Here is a 21,434-nt window from a genome sequence, read left to right on the forward strand (position 1 = left end):
GCTCACAAAGCTACTTCTTTTCTTATCTTGATATATTCTTCATGGAAGAACTTAGACCCTTATCAAGTTTATTTGTTCAGGTATTCATCGCTGCGTTGCCTCCGCATCAGTGTATGAACAAACTGGCAAGTTGAGCAACGCTGTTGAAAAAACAAAAGCTATTTTCCCTTCGACCCACAATAACAGGAAGTGACTCGGCACCAGGAGGCGCTACTTCCAGTTGTGGTGAAAAAGGTTCTCTGGTTGAGTGACATCACTTTATCAAACCTTTTCTAACATTCTACACTACAGAATAAGTCATTATTATTCTTATTAAAGTATGATTCATGCTGATATCGGTATCATATCTGAAATGAAAAAGTTGTATCGAGACATCCCTAAAAAATATTTTACACATTTAAATGCATATGCGTTTCATATTCTTCCAAATTCCATGTTTTCAACATCTATTTTTTAAAATTCCGTTTTTTACAAATATTAATCAATTTTTTTCAGAAAATATTAGTTTTTAACTCCTGTGAGGAAACAAAATAAATATGTTTAAACACTCTGAGCAGGTGAAGATGATTAATGCTGACTCATGTTCTCACGTAGCGTAGCAACGCTACGTGAGAAACAGACGAAGTTTTACAGACACGTTAAAGTTAAACGGGAACTGTTCGACTGTATTTAGGAGTCAGTGATGATTGGTGTAGTTTTTTACCAGTTGTTTGGGGTTAGGTGGTGTTTGAAGTGACCAGGATGAGAGTAGGAAGAACTTTTTAGGATAAAAAAACTTCCTTTTTCTCACGTTGACGGCGTTTCAACCTGATTCTGTCCATTTCCGTGTTCAACAGTACAGTCCGTTTTCATTGGTTGATTCCATTAACGTGTATTTTATAGACCCTAGTGTAGTTGTTAACGCACTCAGAAACTCGCTGTAGTGCATACAAGCATGTGTCCTGTAACCATCTCTGATTGGCCAGCACCCCAGGGAGGCGGTTCTCAGCATTTCTGATTGGTGAACTTATATATCACTGAAGAAAAAACCTCAGTGTCTGAGGTTACGTTATCACAGTAGTGAAAACCTTAATACCAATGTGATTAATGTTCATTGTTCAGCATTACTTTAGAACGTTGCTTCTTCACATTACTCTTCCTTTCTTTTCTTGCTTTGCCGCGTATCCGTTGCGTTTAAAACCACCATGGAGACTTTTCCTGCTGGGATGTCCACCGTTGCACTTTTAATTCCGATAGCAAGAAGTGAACATGCATTGACTTCAGTCGGGCTAGCAAATAGTAACGCCCAAAACAGCTGATGGAGCACTGTATTTGTAAAAAGATTTCTGATTGGCTGAAAAGTTGTGTTTTCCAGAGCCAAGAGAAAAAGCAGAACATTATGAATTACAATATTCTAAAAGGTTAGCATGGATTTTTGACCAAATGATGCAACAACAATAAAACATACATACTGCAGCTTTAAGGCAAACTTTAGAGTTGAAGAGATGAAAAAGACCTCTGACAGTTTAAAACCTGATGAAAATGAAGAACTGTGACTCTTTGACAGAACGTTCCTCGTACACACAAACACTAGTTAGAATTGTTTTCTTTCATTCCTGCAAATCATTTGAAACTGAACTTCATGATGTGACCTTTTCAAACAACTAATCTACAGACTTTATTTCAAACACAGCCTCTGGACCTGGTTTGTTAACGTGCTGTATCTGCTCTACTGTTCTGTATGAAGAGCTGAACGTCCATGTGTGGAGAGGCTGATAAATGCTTACGTGTGTGACAAAAATAATCATTTTTCCCTTACAAACGTACAAAGAGAGGCTATTGTCCTGCTCTGACACACAGACCTACAAACACTGACAAAGTCCTGATACAGATGAGAGTAGGAGGGCTAAAGGGGCGCTGGGGGCGGGGCTCAGAGGACTGATTCCATTTGGCAAAAAGAAAAAAGCTGAGCTCCAAAGACCAATCCTCGCAACTGACGTCTTCACTGTAAAATTTTACTGAAAAAAAAAAAGTTTTAGTGAGGCAGCTGTTAGTTTGGCAGGCGGAGCTGGGGGGTGGGGGGTGGGGTCATATTCCCCCCTGCTCTCATTCCCACTCCCCCTCCTGTTCCACATTCCTATACTGGCTTCATCACTTTCACACACGTCTCTCACTGCTTCTTCTTCTTCTCATCCATGTTTTCACTGATAGACACAATAAAACGTTTATTATCCCAGTATTTAAGCAAACACTTCTACTGCTTTAACTGAGCAGCTGGTTTCTATTACACACTATTGTTCTTCACTTTAACTCTTAACGGTACATCCTATAAACTGGATCAGGGTCAGTTTACACTTTTTCATTTCATTTCTGTTTGGTCGTCTTTCCCTTTTAGACAACTTTACTAAACTTAAATATCAAACATGATAGATAGGGTTATTCAAGTCAACTATTGTTATTAGTTGGATTTTTTTACGTTTCAGATGAATCACAGGAGTGTTACGCTGAAATCACACGAGAATATGTCACGTTTTGAATGAAATTCCACACAGCAGTGTGATTGGTTTGTTCCATGATGGATCACCAGGTAAAATGATCACCAGTTCAGCTCATACACTGAACCACATGTTCATTACAACACGTTAAAAAACTCACTTCAGAAGAAGGACTGCATTCATTTTCAGTCACAGGATAACATGATCACTAGACAAATCATAACTTGTATAGCGAGAGATTTTTAACGAGATTATGAGCAAAGTTTGACATATTTGTGTGTTTGTTAAACTAAACATTCAGTCACTCAGAATGTACAGTATGTAACGTCATGTTGGGGCTTGATTTTAGACTAAAATATTTTTCTTTCATTTTCTTGTTTTTTTATTTTCCGAACATGAATTCTATATTTTTCATTGTGGAATACTGTAGTTTGTACTGAAACTGTCCTTTAATAAGACCTGCTTTTGTTCACGTGGTGATAAATAGTGATCATTTCTGATTTAGTGAAAAATATCACAGGTGTCTCCTCTCACTGTCTCATGTGTATCTGCTGTAAATAATAATAATAATAATAAATACAGTAGACGGGTAGAGAGGAGGAGACTGGACAAGCAGATCCAGTCTCTATCAGTAAACGACTGCCAGTGTCATATACACGAGTCTTTGTTACAGAAACTATTCAGAAACTCTTCTTCACAGGAAAAAGAGGTCAAATGTAAATCCAGAGGTTTTTTTACTCGCCCACTCTGGCTCATCAGAACAATGTTGTGATGTGTGACTGGACACAATTCAGCTTAGGACTGAAATCTGATTGTGCTTTGAACAAGTTTCCATTGAAGGTTGCTTTGGGGGCGGAGCCTGGTAACTGTGAAATCTCATCCTGTGAAACTTCTCGACAGGAAGACGGACGTTTAGAACCTCCTTAGAACATTCTGCATCTAAAGTCAGGGTCTCCTCTTCTGTTCACACGTACCAAACGTACCACGCCTACTACGCCATGCTTTCTAGAGAAAAGTGGTCATGTGACCAGGTACGTTTCTAGTGAGCTTTTGCAACAAATTTCAATATGAAAACATCTGAAAAACCTCATGAAAGCATTTCTAATTCAGGAGTTTAGATATTTAGATATTTAGACATTTCTAAGGTTAATAGAAACGCAGCGAGAGAAAGTGTTGATGTGAATCACAAACAAACATGACATGAACACTGGGAAATTATGTATGTTTTTTTAATGCTTTAATAAAATACTCTTCAAAGAAAAGTGCTAGAAAAAATAAATTGAAAGATGAAAAGTATGTGATTCACTAAGATATGAAATCATGAAAAGTGAAACAAAGAGAGTGAAAGTAACAGATGGAGAGGAGATCACATCCCCTCTGTTTTAATATCACTTTCCTTATTGTGGATCAGAACACACTACGTCCTCAGCGAGGGATGAAACGCAGCAGGAACTAAAACATATTTATGTTTTTCTGTGTGGATATCAAAGCTAACTTTTCAAACAAAGTAGATTATTAATTTCCTTATTCATTATTTCTGCCTCTCTGTAGTTCACAGATGGATGAGATTGTTGTGTCTTTGATGAACATGGGGTCCGTACCTTGTCCTGTGACGCATGTTGAGGATCGTCTGGATCCACTGACCAGTAGCAATAATCAAATCTAAACTCTAGAACCTTTTCTCTGGAGTCCACGGATCCCTCTACACGTCCGTCCAACTGCAGAAACAAACACAAAGTAAACAAAACTTTTGTTTTATTTTCCCCAAAAAAACAACAAAGCTGTCGTAATATGTTCAGCATTTTATTTACCTGACTTCAGTTTGTTTTTAAATATAATAATCTACTCCACAACAATCCAAGCACGTAGTCTTTTGTTTACGAGTCGACTGTAACCATGAAATGCAAGTGAGCGTTTTCCATTCGTTAGCGACACATGAATTCATCCTGTTTTATTTTTCCTCATTAACTAACGTTGTGTTTACTAGTGAGACTGGAACTCATTCTTACTGTATATGAAACCAGGGTTAGCTTACATAAGGTAAGATATTATTATTGTGTTGTCATAGGAAACCTACTTATAGAATATAAATATATCACAAACTGTTAAAAGCTGCAGTATATACTGTATAAAAAGTAGACACTTTTCTTTTTATCGCTACACTTTTTTTAATGGGAAAAAATGACATAATCAGAAATAAATGAATAAATGCAGACAAATTTAAAACTAAATGAAATAAATACTTGAAAAAATAAATACATAAATGAGTAAATAAATAATTTAATACTTATTATGTCTTTGTTACCATATCTTTATATTTATTCATTTAATTAATTATACATGCCTTCTTATATGTATTCATTTAGTTATTTATATTATATATAGTTATTTATATTCTATATTTATATATATATATATATATATATATATATATATATATAATTGCATTTCCACATTTATTTATTATTGTGTAATTTTTTGTCCCCCATACTATTTAACTCTCATTTTATATCATTATTAATAATATCATATATATAAATATCCACATAAGCACATAATACTAATACATTTATAGATATATATGTATCATACATATATACATACATACACATTTAAATATTCATAAAAATATAATAGTACATATAGCATTATATATATCACCTTATAAATATACATATATCCACATTATATAAATATATATTCAACAGTGAAAAATGATCTATTTTTAAACGTTTACTAATTTAATAACAACACAAGTTCATTCACAAACAAATGTCGACTCCAAGGTTTAATTTTGATCCACCAATAAGTTAACAATACGTTTGATGACCAATAGTCATGTGACTTGACCATCAAAAAAGTTCTTGCACATTGCATTGTGGGATTTGGAGTCCCGTAGGAGAACGCAAAGGTTTCTTTATGAAGTGTTTCTATGACATCATTCATCACAGAGATTCTGGTGTTTCCATGGAAACCTAAAACATCCTCCACTGCTTTGTCTCCAACTTTTAACTGATGAAAACAGCAGAAACATGTTTTTAAGGTGAAACTGTATCAGTAGTGGATGAGAACAACAAATATAACAGGTTTAAACTGTGGTTAAACAGTAACTCTGATCTTAAAGCATAAGTTTTTGTGATAACATTTATTATTAATGGGCTTTAATAAAACAAGAACATTGGTTCCTAAAGGTTGTTGAAGCTCTTGTTGTGTTTTTCTGACCATGTTTTATCAATAAAAGCATAAATGTAATAGAAACACATCCATCATTTAATATTAGCCTTTGTTGTGTTAGTGATAATAAGCTGACGTCACACACTGGTCACTACAAAGCTCCGCCCCTTGATTCTGTCCATCACTGTGACCACAAACTGTCCCACTTTACAGAAATAATCATTAAAAATATACTTTTAACTTCAAATTAGTATTTCCTCCACTGTCCTTTTATTATTCACTATTTATTATTTATATTCATCTCAGTTCAGCTGATTATCATAAACAATATTTCCTCTTACAGTTTAAATCAATCATATCTATCATTTAAATATAAAGTTCTGTTTGATTAGAACATAATCTAGAAATATGCTTTATCTATAAATTCTGTTTAACATCAACAGAACTCATGTCAGTGTTTGTATGTATATATATATAAATGTATAAATATAATATTATAATATGATGAACTGCAGTCAAGGGAGTGTGTGTGTGTGTGTGTGTATATTGTGTTTTGTTGTTTTTTCTTATGTATTTTGTAATTATTTATTGTCTGTTTTGCTGTAAATGAGATGAGTCATCTCAAGGGGTGTGTCCTCTAAATAAATACATTAAACGTAGAATTAATGTTCTGAAATATTACAAACTATCTGACAGAGTATTTCCCATGTTCACCTAATAACTCATAATAAATGTAGTGTCATTTGTTAAGGTTGAAGTAGTGATCATGTGATCAATATTTACACAGTGTAAACGTTAAAGCTCGTACATCATAATGCTTGTTTCTGTGAGTCATCTGGAGTATATACATATATAAATATAATAATAGTAGTTGACTGTTTAGCACATTTGGCACAATTATGGGAAGTTTAATAGCATCAAAGTCATTTAAAAGAAAGAAAAATGTAAAATGACGCAGACGTGACATGAAACGTCAGAGATTAATCTTTTTTTGATTTAATATTGAAGAAAAATGTGATTTTATTTTTGTTCTTCAAACATTTAAACCTCATTCTTTCAGCAGGTAATGCTGTTCAACCACTCAGACCAGTATGCTAACATAAGCTAAGCTATCTGACACACACACACTACTAAACTACAGGGTGGCATCAAACTATTCCAGATGAGAAAAACATCACCAGAAAAAGATTAAAAAATACAATCCTCGTCATGTTTTTCATATATGATTAATATTGTGTTAACAATAAATTCCCTGATTAAACATTAAAGGTGTTAATGGTCCCAGTTTATTACTGTGGAGCTTTAAACAGCACGTGTGTGTGTGTGTGTGTGTGTGTGTGTTTACAGATTTACACTTACCTTCACATTTTGTATTGTCACACACTTATTCTCCACCTGAACAGTCAGCCTGGATCCATCAACGTTCTCCCTGAAAACCACAGAGATGTTTTATATATATACAGTTATAATAACACTGTTTTATATATATATACACTTATAATAACTGTTTTATATATATATACAGTTATAATAACACTGTTTTATATATATATACACTTATAATAACTGTTTTATATATATATACAGTTATAATAACACTGTTTTATATATATACAGTTATAATAACACTGTTTTATATATATACAGTTATAATAACACTGTTTTATATATATACACTTATAATAACACTGTTTTATATATATATACAGTTATAATAACACTGTTTTATATATATATACACTTATAATAACACTGTTTTATATATATATACATTTATAATAACACTGTTTATATATATACAGTTATATACACTGTTTTATATATATATACAGTTATAAAACACTGTTTTATATATATACAGTTATAATAACACTGTTTTATATATATACAGTTATAACACTGTTTTATATATATATACAGTTATAATAACACTGTTTTATATATATACAGTTATAATAACACTGTTTTATATATATACAGTTATAATAACACTGTTTTATATATATACCTTATAATAACACTGTTTTATATATATATACAGTTATAATAACACTGTTTTATATATATATACAGCTTATATAACTGTTTTATATATATACACTTATAATAACACTGTTTTATATATATACAGTTATAATAACACTGTTTTATATATATATACAGTTATAATAACACTGTTTTATATATATACAGTTATAATAACACTGTTTTATATATATACACTTATAATAACACTGTTTTATATATATACAGTTATAATAACTGTTTTATATATATACAGTTATAATAACACTGTTTTATATATATATACAGTTATAATAACACTGTTTTATATATATACAGTTATAATAACACTGTTTTATATATATACAGTTATAACACTGTTTTATATATATATACAGTTATAATAACACTGTTTTATATATATACAGTTATAATAACACTGTTTTATATATATACACTTATAATAACACTGTTTTATATATATACAGTTATAATAACTGTTTTATATATATACAGTTATAATAACACTGTTTTATATATATATACAGTTATAATAACACTGTTTTATATATATACAGTTATAATAACACTGTTTTATATATATACAGTTATAACACTGTTTTATATATATATACAGTTATAATAACACTGTTTTATATATATATACAGTTATAATAACACTGTTTTATATATATACAGTTATAATAACACTGTTTTATATATATATACAGTTATAATAACACTGTTTTATATATATACACTTATAATAACACTGTTTTATATATATATACAGTTATAATAACTGTTTTATATATATACAGTTATAACACTGTTTTATATATATATACAGTTATAATAACACTGTTTTATATATATACACTTATAATAACACTGTTTTATATATATAACACGTTATATATATACACTGTTATACACCTGTTTTATATATATACAGTTTATACACTGTTGTAATATATACATTATAATAACACTGTTTTATATATATACAGTTATAATAACACTGTTTTATATATATACAATTATAATAACACTGTTTTATATATATACAGTTATAATAACACTGTTTTATATATATACACTTATAATAACACTGTTTTATATATATACAGTTATAATAACACTGTTTTATATATATACAGTTATAACACTGTTTTATATATATACAGTTATAATAACACTGTTTTATATATATACAGTTATAATAACACTGTTTTATATATATATACAGTTATAATAACACTGTTTTATATATATACACTTATAATAACACTGTTTTATATATATATACACTTATAATAACACTGTTTTATATATATACAGTTATAATAACTGTTTTATATATATACAGTTATAATAACACTGTTTTATATATATACAGTTATAACACTGTTTTATATATATACAGTTATAATAACACTGTTTTATATATATACAGTTATAATAACACTGTTTTATATATATATACACTTATAATAACTGTTTTATATATATACAGTTATAATAACACTGTTTTATATATATACAGTTATAATAACACTGTTTTATATATATATACAGTTATAATAACACTGTTTTATATATATACACTTATAATAACTGTTTTATATATATACAGTTATAATAACACTGTTTTATATATATATACAGTTATAATAAACACTGTTTTATATATATATACAGTTATAATAACACTGTTTATATCTATACAGTTATAATAACACTGTTTTATATATATATATTACAGTTATAATAACTGTTTATATATATATACAGTTATAATAACACTGTTTTATATATATACACTTATAATAACTGTTATATATATACAGTATAATAACACTGTTTTATATATATACAGTTATAATAACACTGTTTTATATATATATACAGTTATAATAACACTGTTTTATATATATACAGTTATAATAACAACTGTTTTATATATATACAGTTATAATAAACACTGTTTTATATATATACTTATAATAACACTGTTTTATATATATACATTATAATAACACTGTTTTATATATATACAGTTATAATAACTGTTTTATATATATATACAGTTATAATAACACTGTTTATATATATTACAGTATAATAAACTGTTTTATATATATACAGTTATAATAAACACTGTTTATATATTATACACTTATAATAACACTGTTTTATATATATACAGTTATAATAACACTGTTTTATATATATACAGTTATAATAACACTGTTTTATATATATACACTTATAATAACACTGTTTTATATATATACAGTTATAATAACTGTTTTATATATATACAGTTATAATAACTGTTTTATATATATACAGTTATAATAACACTGTTTTATATATATATACAGTTATAATAACACTGTTTTATATATATACAGTTATAATAACACTGTTTTATATATATATATACAGTTATAATAACACTGTTTTATATATATACAGTTATAATAACACTGTTTTATATATATATACACTTATAATAACTGTTTTATATATATACAGTTATAATAACACTGTTTTATATATATATACACTTATAATAACTGTTTTATATATATACAGTTATAATAACACTGTTTTATATATATACAGTTATAATAACACTGTTTTATATATATATACAGTTATAATAACACTGTTTTATATATATATACAGTTATAATAACACTGTTTTATATATATATACAGTTATAATAACACTGTTTTATATATATATACAGTTATAATAACTGTTTTATATATATATACAGTTATAATAACTGTTTTATATATATACACTTATAATAACACTGTTTTATATATATATACACTTATAATAACACTGTTTTATATATATATACAGTTATAATAACTGTTTTATATATATACACTTATAATAACACTGTTTTATATATATACACTTATAATAACACTGTTTTATATATATACAGTTATAATAACACTGTTTTATATATATATACAGTTTATAATACTGTTTATATATATACACTTATAATAACACTGTTTTATATATATACACTTATAATAACACGTTTTATATATATATACAGTTATAATAACACTGTTTATATATATTACAGTTATAATAACACTGTTTTATATATATACAGTTATAATAACACTGTTTTATATATATATACAGTTATAATAACACTGTTTTATCTATATATACAGTTATAAAACACTGTTTATATTATATACAGTTATAATAACACTGTTTATATATATTACAGTTATAATAACACTGTTTATATATATATATACAGTTATAATAACACTGTTTTATATATATATATACAGTTATAATAACACTGTTTTATATATATAACAGTTATAATAACACTGTTTTATATATATACAGTTATAATAACACTGTTTTATATATATATACAGTTATAATAACACTGTTTTATATATATACAGTTATAATAACACTGTTTTATATAATACACTTATAATAACGGTTTTATATATATACAGTTATAATAACATGTTTTATATATTATATTACAGTTATAATAACACTGTTTTATATATATACAGTTATAATAACACTGTTTTATATATATATACAGTTATAATAACACTGTTTTATATATATACAGTTATAATAACACTGTTTTATATATATATACAGTTATAATAACACTGTTTTATATATATACACTTATAATAACACTGTTTTATATATATACAGTTATAATAACACTGTTTTATATATATACAGTTATAATAACACTGTTTTATATATATATACACTTATAATAACTGTTTTATATATATACAGTTATAATAACACTGTTTTATATATATACAGTTATAATAACACTGTTTTATATATATACAGTTATAATAACACTGTTTTATATATATACACTTATAATAACACTGTTTTATATATATATACAGTTATAATAACACTGTTTTATATATATATACACTTATAATAACACTGTTTTATATATATACACTTATAATAACACTGTTTTATATATATATACAGTTATAATAACACTGTTTTATATATATATACACTTATAATAACACTGTTTTATATATATACAGTTATATAACTGTTTTATATATATACAGTTATAATAACACTGTTTTATATATATACAGTTATAATAACTGTTTTATATATATACAGTTATAATAACACTGTTTTATATATATATACAGTTATAATAACACTGTTTTATATATATACACTTATAATAACACTGTTTTATATATATATACAGTTATAATAACACTGTTTTATATATATATACAGTTATAATAACACTGTTTTATATATATACAGTTATAATAACACTGTTTTATATATATACACTTATAATAACACTGTTTTATATATATACAGTTATAATAACACTGTTTTATATATATACACTTATAATAACACTGTTTTATATATATACAGTTATAATAACACTGTTTTATATATATACAGTTATAATAACACTGTTTTATATATATATATACACTTATAATAACACTGTTTTATATATATACAGTTATAATAACTGTTTTATATATATACAGTTATAATAACACTGTTTTATATATATACAGTTATATAAACACTGCTTTTATATATATATACAGTTATACTAACACTGTTTTTATATATTATATATATACAGTTATAATAACACTGTTTTATATATATATACATACAGTTATAATAACACTGTTTTATATATATATATACATACAGTTATAATAACACTGTTTTATATATATATACAGTTATAATAACACTGTTTTATATATATATACAGTTATAATAACACTAATAGTTAAAGTCTTTATATTACATCCAGAAATACTTTAAAATGAATGCTCCTATAGAACCTATATAAGCTATAAAAGTATGTTTATAGACATTAGAACTCTTTTTATTCAACATATTGTAATAATTTACCAGCTAATGAAAAGCAACTTTACAACTTTTATGTTTCTTTGTTACTTTAACACGTTTTTCCAGCACAAGAAGAAAGAAAGCTGATAAAAACTAGTGGATAAAATATCATAATCACATTTATTTACACAGGGTTATTATCCTGGAAACACAAATTATGTTTTGTGTAAATATATTATAAGCTGGTAGTTCTCTAGAACAGGGGTTCTCAACCTTGGGGTGGTGAGACACTGGGAGGAGGTCCCCAGATGCCTTCAAGAAACTAAGAATATTTTCTGAACAATTTCAGCCCAATTTTGCTTTTTTTATCCTTTTTTTCTACAACTGCACCAAACTCACCATATTTTAACTAGAGCTGGGCGATATATCGAATATACTCGATATATCGCAGCTTGTAGTCTGTGCGGTGTTGAAAATGACCATACCGTTAAACTCGCGGACTTTTTTTTTTTTTTTTTAAATATCTTAGTGGCATTATGCACAAAAGGTGCACTTAAATTTAGTGTTGTTTTGAAATGTCATCTTAATGACAACATGCACAAAAGGGCACTATTTGTTTTAAAATATTGTAGTGGCATTATGTACAAAAAGTGCACTTTAATTTTGTGTTTTGAAATGCCATGTGAGTTGCATCCTGCACTAATGTCTTGTTTTGAAATGTCTCTGTGACAATTTGCACAGAACGTGCACTTTCTGTTGACAATTTTATGTTTGAGCCACTCACTGTTTAATAAATACAGTTATGTCAACTTTGACTTAGTTGTGATATCCCCTTTTTTGCATGAAAGTTTAAAATTGGCATATATTAATGCAGTATGATCAAGAATGTTTTAATGTAGACATATAGAATCATCATACTGGTGTGATTTTGTGCATCAAAGTGTTAATTCAAGGGTAATGCAAAATATCGAGATATATATCGTGTATCGTGACATGGCCTAAAAATATCGCGGTATTTATAAAAGGCCATATCGCCCAGCCCTAATTTTAACCTATTTTTATCACTTTTTATTGCCATACTTTTGCTCCTTTTAATATATTTTTGCTACATTTCTCCCATTTCTGACACTTCTACATCACATTTCAATGACTTTACTGCACTTTTTTTTTTACTTTCAAGACATTTTTGACACTTATAAACCCTTGTGTAAGGCAAGGCAAATTTATTTGTATAGCGCATTTCATACACAAGGCAACTCAATGTGCTTTACATGATAAAACATTCAATTGTTTAAAATCAATAAGAACATTTAAAATCATCAGTAAAATCAATTATAATCATCAGTAAATAATCATCAGTAAATCAATTAAATCATCATGACATCATCATCATGACCATAAATCTCTCTCAATCATACACAGTAGAGAAAAAAGTTCCTTTAACTTTGATTTAAAAATGTTCACATGTGATGCTGACTTCAGCTCTGCTGCAGTTTGTTCACTTCTTTGCAGCATAACAACTAAAAGCAGCATCACCATGGTTACTGTGAGCTCTGGGCTCCACTATCTGACCTGTGTCCATAGATCTCAGAGACCTGCTTCTAAATGTAAATGTAAATGTCCTGCTTCTTTGTAATCACCTGATCTGTAGGATTATCCTTTACTTGTTGTTTTATGGACATTTAATGAGCATCAACTCAGTCCAAATTGTCAGAAAATATGAGAATAATCACTTTTGCATCTGTAATGTAAAGGCTGGGATTTGTAGCATTAAGTGGGGTACAGACACACTCTGCACCAGGGGAACAAACACCAGATTATCTTCTGTCTAATCAGATTATCCTATCAGGTGATAATCTGAGGACTGTTATTACAATTGTGTGTGTGTGTGTGTGTGTGTGTGTGTGTGTGTGTGTGTGTGTGTGTGTGTGTGTGTGTGTGTGTGCGTGCGTGCGTGCGTGCGTGCGTGCGTGCGTGCGTGCGTGCGTGCGTGCGTGCGTGCGTGCGTGCGTGCGTGTGTGTGTGTGGAAAGCCAACGACTCCCGACTCATGATTCTGTGATATGTAACGTGGAGCAGAATGCAGCCAATCAGGAAGCAGCTGACTGAGAAATGCTTCATTCAACTCAAAGTCAGAAGTTGAAAATGACGTTCTTCGAGTTCAGCAGCAGAACATTGAAATATGTCAAACATGTCCGACCACTATGATGGTAGAAGTTTCTCCTCGACTTTACAGAGAAGAAGCTCTGACTTCAGGTGGCGTTCAAAGTCACTTTTTCAAGTCCCTGAACGTTACATGACTGAATAATGTTTGTTTTTCCTTTTTTATTCATCATTTTAATATTTTTTTCACTTTTTTTTTAAGCTTTGCCAAAAGTTTCTTTTCACAAGAATAACTTTTAATGTTTTCCTTGACGTCTCTGAATACCTCCTTTACAAAAAAATGGTTGATTAATTTTCTCTGCCACAAAACCTTGTTTATTAAAAAAAGGGGGAAAAAAACAATAAATTTTAAAAATGTGAAACATGTTTGCATTTGTTATCTGACGTTAACACCACATGGTCTGTTTTTTCTTTTGTTATTTTGCATAATATGTAGGCTTAATTATTTATTTGTTCATTTGGAAATGACGATGCAAATTAATGGATGTACAATTTAGCTGAAATATATATGAAAACATTAAAACCTAAATAACAAACATGTGGACAGTAGCACAGAGTTACTAAACAATAAAATATATACAAAGAAAGCTGCATTCAGCAGAAACATATAATGTACAGTGCAGAGATGTAATAATACATTTGACTTAAAATAAATAGATTAGTGTGAGAAAATCAATAAAATACTTGATTACCAAAATATGAATAATACAGCTGCAGCATTACATCCATTGTCTTTAAAGTACAAAGGAATATTTATGTATGAAACTATGATAAATAGTAAAACATCATTGTCTCTATTTTTCTGTTTAGTAATAAAGCACATGTGCTGAGTCAGACTGTAGTTGTCATGACTCAGCATGTGTGCTTTCTATTAACTCCTGTACTTCTTTAACCACTTCCTTTATAAAGCTTTTAAATCAGCTACAAAGTTACAGCTGGAACTAAACCAAAGTTAATACATGTGCTTTGTTGTTTTTCCCTCTGTGCCTTTGACGTCACAACTTCAAAGTAACACAAAAGATACATAAAATGAAAACAAGACAAACAAATAGTAAATAAAATGCACACAACTACTGTGAAAATACACACACACACACACACACACACACACACACACACACACACACACACACACACACACACACACACACACACTATCAACAAAAATACAAGAAATCACATCCAAAACAAAATCACACAAACTTGAAAGAAAAGCATGCAGATAATAACTAGAATCCACCATAAGAACAATATAAACACACAATAACAACCACAGACATATACAAATGAAAGGGAAACTATAGAAAAGTGATGAAAGTTGTGTTTGATAAAGAACATCTTACCTTGTGTTGAGAGGACGAACTCTAATGGCAACTTTAACGTTTGCCATCGCGTCAACTGACGATGTTTCACAAACTAGTCCTCGACGGTGGAAAGTCCGGTTCTTCTGGTGGACACAGCGGGAGTCGGAGCATCGTTACATCCACAAATGTGCGGCCGTGTCCGGGTGTGGATAGAGCGGTCACCGCCTGCTCCAGAGCCGTGAGAAGACACCCATCCTCCCGCTGAGACTCTCAACCAACCCACCCTCTGGAGCTCCTCCCCGTCACACACATACACGAGGGAGGGGCGGGGCCCGGCCTAAAGACTCCACCCCCGTCATCCATATTCAAATCAGGGGAAGGCAGATGTGTTGATTGACAGCAATGTTATCCAATCAGAATGTTCAGAATTAAGTAATTCGATTCACAGCACGGGCGCAATATTTAATTTATGGATCCACAAACGATTATGATTTAAATTTACACTTTAATTCAGTGTAAATTAAAAATAAATTATATATATAAATTTAAAGAAAAACATTTTTGCCTCTTTGTGTAGCCAAGGGCTGTCAAATAAGATTTATTTATTCATTAATTTCGATCACGTGAATGGCAACTTAAAAACTGTTTAAAATTAAAGTCAAATAAATTAACGGCAAGAAATAACAGCAAAATAGTGTCTTACATCTTTATAGTTTTACACATCTCAGTTTACAAGAACGAGGAGGAAGAAGTATCAATAAATGTAATCCTACCCCTTTAAGGTAGAATTAGATTAGATTAGGGAAAAATGGCCTACTTTGCACTAAAGCATGTAAATTATATATACATCCATGCAATAAATAAATAAAATACTAGTACCTGCAGAATCTTCTTCTAAATTTCTTGATTTTTTCACCAATTTTGGGGAAATTCTGCATGCTTGTGAAAGAACGCAGGACAAATTTCCACAATTTGAAATTAAAAATGACGGCAGTCGTGATAAAAAATGAATTGGAGGGACTGTGACACAACTGAGATACTGTATGTAGTAATTTACACAATAATTCATGTTTTCTGTCATTTGTACTTGCTAATGCGGCCAAGATTGGATGCTATGAAAGGCCGGATTTGGCCCCCCGGCCTCGAGTTTGACACAGGTGGTGTAGCCCTTGTGAAATACCGCAAATTAAAGATTAAGAACATAGACAAATTAAATCCATGGTGTCAAACTCATAAATCACTGAACACATAAGGCCCATAATATAAATATTTAGTTTCCATAATTAAAATACAATCCTTGAACGTACAGATTGATTCCAGGCCTGAGTTTGACGCTTAAATTGAACCAAAATGAAAAAATTTCATGGGAGAAAATTCAATTAAAGTTTTGTTTTTTAATACATGTGTTAGTTTTGTTTTGTTGATTTTTAATGCTTCAAATAAAAAAGCTTTTGTATAATATAATAAAATGCAACGACTATTAAATAATTAAACAATTGTGAAAATTTAAGCATAAATCCCACTTTTCTACCTGTTCAATTACTACAATCGATAGCAATTATGACATCATACAAAAGCCGAACAGGTTACAAATGTTTATTATTATCATTTAAACGTTAAAATCATGGCAACAAATAAAACATTTCAAATTAAAAGCAGCATATGACAACAGTTAGTTCAACATGAACAGAAACCAATCACAAATGCATGAAAAACATTCATGGAAAACACTTGAGTACACACTAGTTTTCTGGTCTAAAGGCAGCCAGTGAATCAGCAAATACAAAAAAATAGAAACTATTCTTTATCGTGTTGGGCCTAAAATGTACTTTGTAAAAAGATTGGGTTACTGTGCATTATGTCTTCATTCTTAAAATAATTGGAAGCTGTTTGGACGGTGAGGCTCCTTTGGTTGGTCTGGATTCATCATTTTTGGTGAAATCCTACTGGAGTCCTTTAAAGTTACAAAATGTAACATCATGTTTTTTCTTGCAGGGAACTTTGAAACGAAACAATGTGTTGTTTTAAAAGAGAAGAAACGCCCCCAACATGGCTTTTATAGAACAGAACACACAATGTTTTATATGAAGAAGAAAAGGGGTTAATTCAGGACTTTGGTCACGTAGCGCCATCTACTGTTTGATGTGAAACCTGCAGCGCGTCAAAGTGACTTTGCACCTCAGCCAAAGCCAGGGGGGAGGAGTCTTTGCTCTGCAGCTGGAAATTCTCTATCAACTCCTAAATTTATAAAAAATGAGAGAGAAAAGTTATATCCACAGTAAAGTTTCTCATTAGGAGAAAAGCAGACGTGTTGAAGTCTCTAACCACAGGTAAAGTCTGGTCTGTGAGCTTCGTCAATGAGAAATGACCTCGTCCTCACGCAGCAGTCCTCTGTCCCACCAGTTCTCTCACCAGCAACAGGTAGTTTCTCCTCTGAGATCACCACAAATTATCAGTGAAAAAAGTTCATTACATCAACTAAATAGTTAGAAAGTGATCGGAGACAGAATTCATTCTTAATAATAAATATTAAACGGGATCAAAAATTTACCCAATTCATATTTCACTGTAGCAGAAAGAGAAAACAGATTCACCAAACTTTACCCACAGCACTATTATTTAGTCTTAATGGATGTATTGATCATTAGCATTATTTTTTCAATCCTTGTTATTACAGACATTAGCAGCTGGTGGCCCTTGCTCTCATTTTTTACGTCCCACAAAATAAAACACACAGAATGACTTTAAAAACAACAACAAAAATACACTAAACTAGTCCAAAAAACACACACATATGAAGAACAATACACACAACTATACACAATAGAATGACAGAAAAATAAACAAAGCAACAAGAAGATAGAAATAACACAATACAATTATACAACAGATATACACAAAAATGACTCCAAAAACACTAAATACACAACTTCTCTTCAAAGCACACAAAATGACAAAACTACACAGAATGACAAAAAATATACAAAGACATCAAAAGGATTAAAAAATAATATGACAACAAAAAATTCTGGAAATGACTCATAACAGGATAAAAATGAAGTAAATTTAAGACATGAATGTGAAGAAGACAAAGACTAACTTTAGACCAAAAGTCTAAAAAAAAACAGCAGCAACTGATAAAGAGGGTGATGTCATAGATGTCATATACTGTATATATCTGTGTGAAACGTACCTCTGGGTTGCCAGATCTGAGAACAGCACTGATGGTCAGCGTGGAGAAGAGCTGGTGGAGAGGTGCAGATGAACACAACGTTCTCTCCCACAGATCAACAAACTGCTCCAGCCAACGCTGTGACAGAGTTTCCGACCCTGAATCACCACCCCCCGCCAACTCCCTGGACCCCCGCACTCTGATAGCGGCAGCTCTGCAGACACTGGAGAGAGACACACACACACACACACACACACACACACACACACACACACACACACACACACACACACACACACACACACACACACACACACACAAACACACACACACACACACACACACACACACACACACACACCACACACACACACCACCACAGTATTTTCAACATTTTTCTAAAATGAAGTTTTTTCTCTTTTTCAATGAAAACACAAACGATCTTAATCAAGTTTATTCTATACTTTGATCGTCTCAAATGTGAATCTAGTCAATTAAATGATAGTATAAAAATATCTGAGTTGGCACATCTTGTTCACTTTGTGCATCAATCCGCTAATGTAACACAATATCACAAAATAATTCTAGAACTAGTTGACTCTAGAACTAGTTGACTCTAGAACTAGTTGACTCTAGAACTAGTTGACTCTAGAACTAGTTGACTCGAGAACTAGTTGACTCAAGACTAGTGACTCAAGAACTAGTTGACTTCTAGAACTAGTTGGACTCTAGAACTAGTTGACTCTAGAACTAGTTGACTCTAGAATAGTGACTCTGGAACTAGTTGATTCTAGAACTAGTTGATTCTAGAACTAGTTGACTCTAGAACTAGTTGACTCTAGAAACTAGTTGACTCTAGAAGCTAGTTGATTCTAGAACTAGTTGATTCTAGAACTAGTTGATTCTAGAACTAGTTGATTCTAGAACTAGTTGATTCTAGAACTAGTTGACTCTAGAACTAGTTGACTCTAGAACTAGTTGACTCTAGAACTAGTTGACTCTAGAACTAGTTGACTCTAGAACTAGTTGACTCAAGAACTAGTTGACTCAAGAACTAGTTGACTCTAGAACTAGTTGACTCTAGAACTAGTTGACTCTAGAACTAGTTGACTCTGGAACTAGTTGACTCTGGAACTAGTTGATTCTAGAACTAGTTGATTCTAGAACTAGTTGACTCTAGAACTAGTTGACTCTAGAACTAGTTGACTCTAGAACTAGTTGATTCTAGAACTAGTTGATTCTAGAACTAGTTGATTCTAGAACTAGTTGATTCTAGAACTAGTTGATTCTAGAACTAGTTGATTCTAGAACTAGTTGATTCTAGAACTAGTTGATTCTAGAACTAGTTGACTCTAAAACTAGTTGACTCTAAAACTAGTTGACTCTAAAACTAGTTGACTCTAGAACTAGTTGATTCTAGAACTAGTTGACTCTAGAACTAGTTGATTCTAGAACTAGTTGATTCTAGGTCACCAGAAATGAGTGAAATCAAAATCAGGTTCAGAACCTAAAAAAGGTTGTGAACCACTGCAATAAAGTCTGAGCAGAAAAAAAATTCTGGGTTAAATTTGCTGATGCAAAATGTCACACAGACATTTATTAACAAACATCTGATCAATATGAGCCACGTTAGTGTTTTGCTCCTGTAAGGGACAGCACGTGTGAGTGAGTTCCTTTTTAGGGGAAGGTCTGGGTTAGGATGCACTCACAAATCCATCTAACTGTTTAATTTTCTCCTAAAATGAGTACTGTAATTGTAATATTTTAATTTACTATATCGCTAAAACATATACCTTGACTCTCGATATATTGCCCAGGCCTAGTCTGTTGTATTTTATTTTTTTTTAATGAAAAAAAAAGTCAATGTACAAAAATACAAACAAAATCCTCCTGCGGGCCGAAGTGGAGGATCTGGCGGGTCGGATTTGGTCCACACGCCTTAAGTTTGACACGTCTGCACTAAAGGGATATTTTTTAACCCTTGTAATGAAATGTATCAAAGACTTTTCAGATCTTTACATCCACAGATGACAGTTCTCTGAACATGCTTTTTAAACTTAATTACAATGGGCCTCATGTATCACAGAAAGTGAAAGATGATAATTATATTACATCATACCCAGTTTGCAGACCAGTAACACCGTAGAGCTCAGCAACATTTGCTCAGAAACCACAGTGAGAAACTAGAAAAAGAAAGAAAAAGCCTTAAATCTGTGAGTAACAAAGAGAAGTGAATAT

At 30.2% G+C, this 21,434-nt stretch overlaps 1 protein-coding gene and 1 long non-coding RNA gene across 2 annotated transcripts in view; both read right to left on the reverse strand.

Annotated features, from left to right (window-relative positions):
- The window catches only part of stard9 (StAR-related lipid transfer (START) domain containing 9), a 54,515-nt gene extending 38,197 nt beyond the window's left edge, over nucleotides 1-16,318 (reverse strand). Inside the window, exons 1-3 of the mRNA XM_028438153.1 lie at nucleotides 16,064-16,318; nucleotides 7,008-7,077; nucleotides 4,076-4,192 (exon numbers count right to left, since the gene is read on the reverse strand). Coding sequence (XP_028293954.1) covers nucleotides 4,076-4,192; nucleotides 7,008-7,077; nucleotides 16,064-16,110 — 234 coding nt within the window. The 5' untranslated portion in view covers nucleotides 16,111-16,318. The remainder of the gene's footprint in view (nucleotides 1-4,075; nucleotides 4,193-7,007; nucleotides 7,078-16,063) is intronic.
- Nucleotides 16,319-17,606: 1,288 nt separating this feature from the next.
- LOC114456643 (uncharacterized) lies at nucleotides 17,607-21,434 on the reverse strand. Its single transcript, XR_003672863.1, has 4 exons — nucleotides 21,316-21,434; nucleotides 19,218-19,419; nucleotides 18,350-18,457; nucleotides 17,607-18,262 (listed from the first exon to the last, which is right to left on the reverse strand). It is a non-coding gene; the product is annotated as an uncharacterized LOC114456643 (long non-coding RNA).

Source organism: Gouania willdenowi, chromosome 22, assembly GCF_900634775.1.
Source record: "Gouania willdenowi chromosome 22, fGouWil2.1, whole genome shotgun sequence".
Lineage (NCBI taxonomy): Eukaryota > Metazoa > Chordata > Actinopteri > Blenniiformes > Gobiesocidae > Gouania > Gouania willdenowi.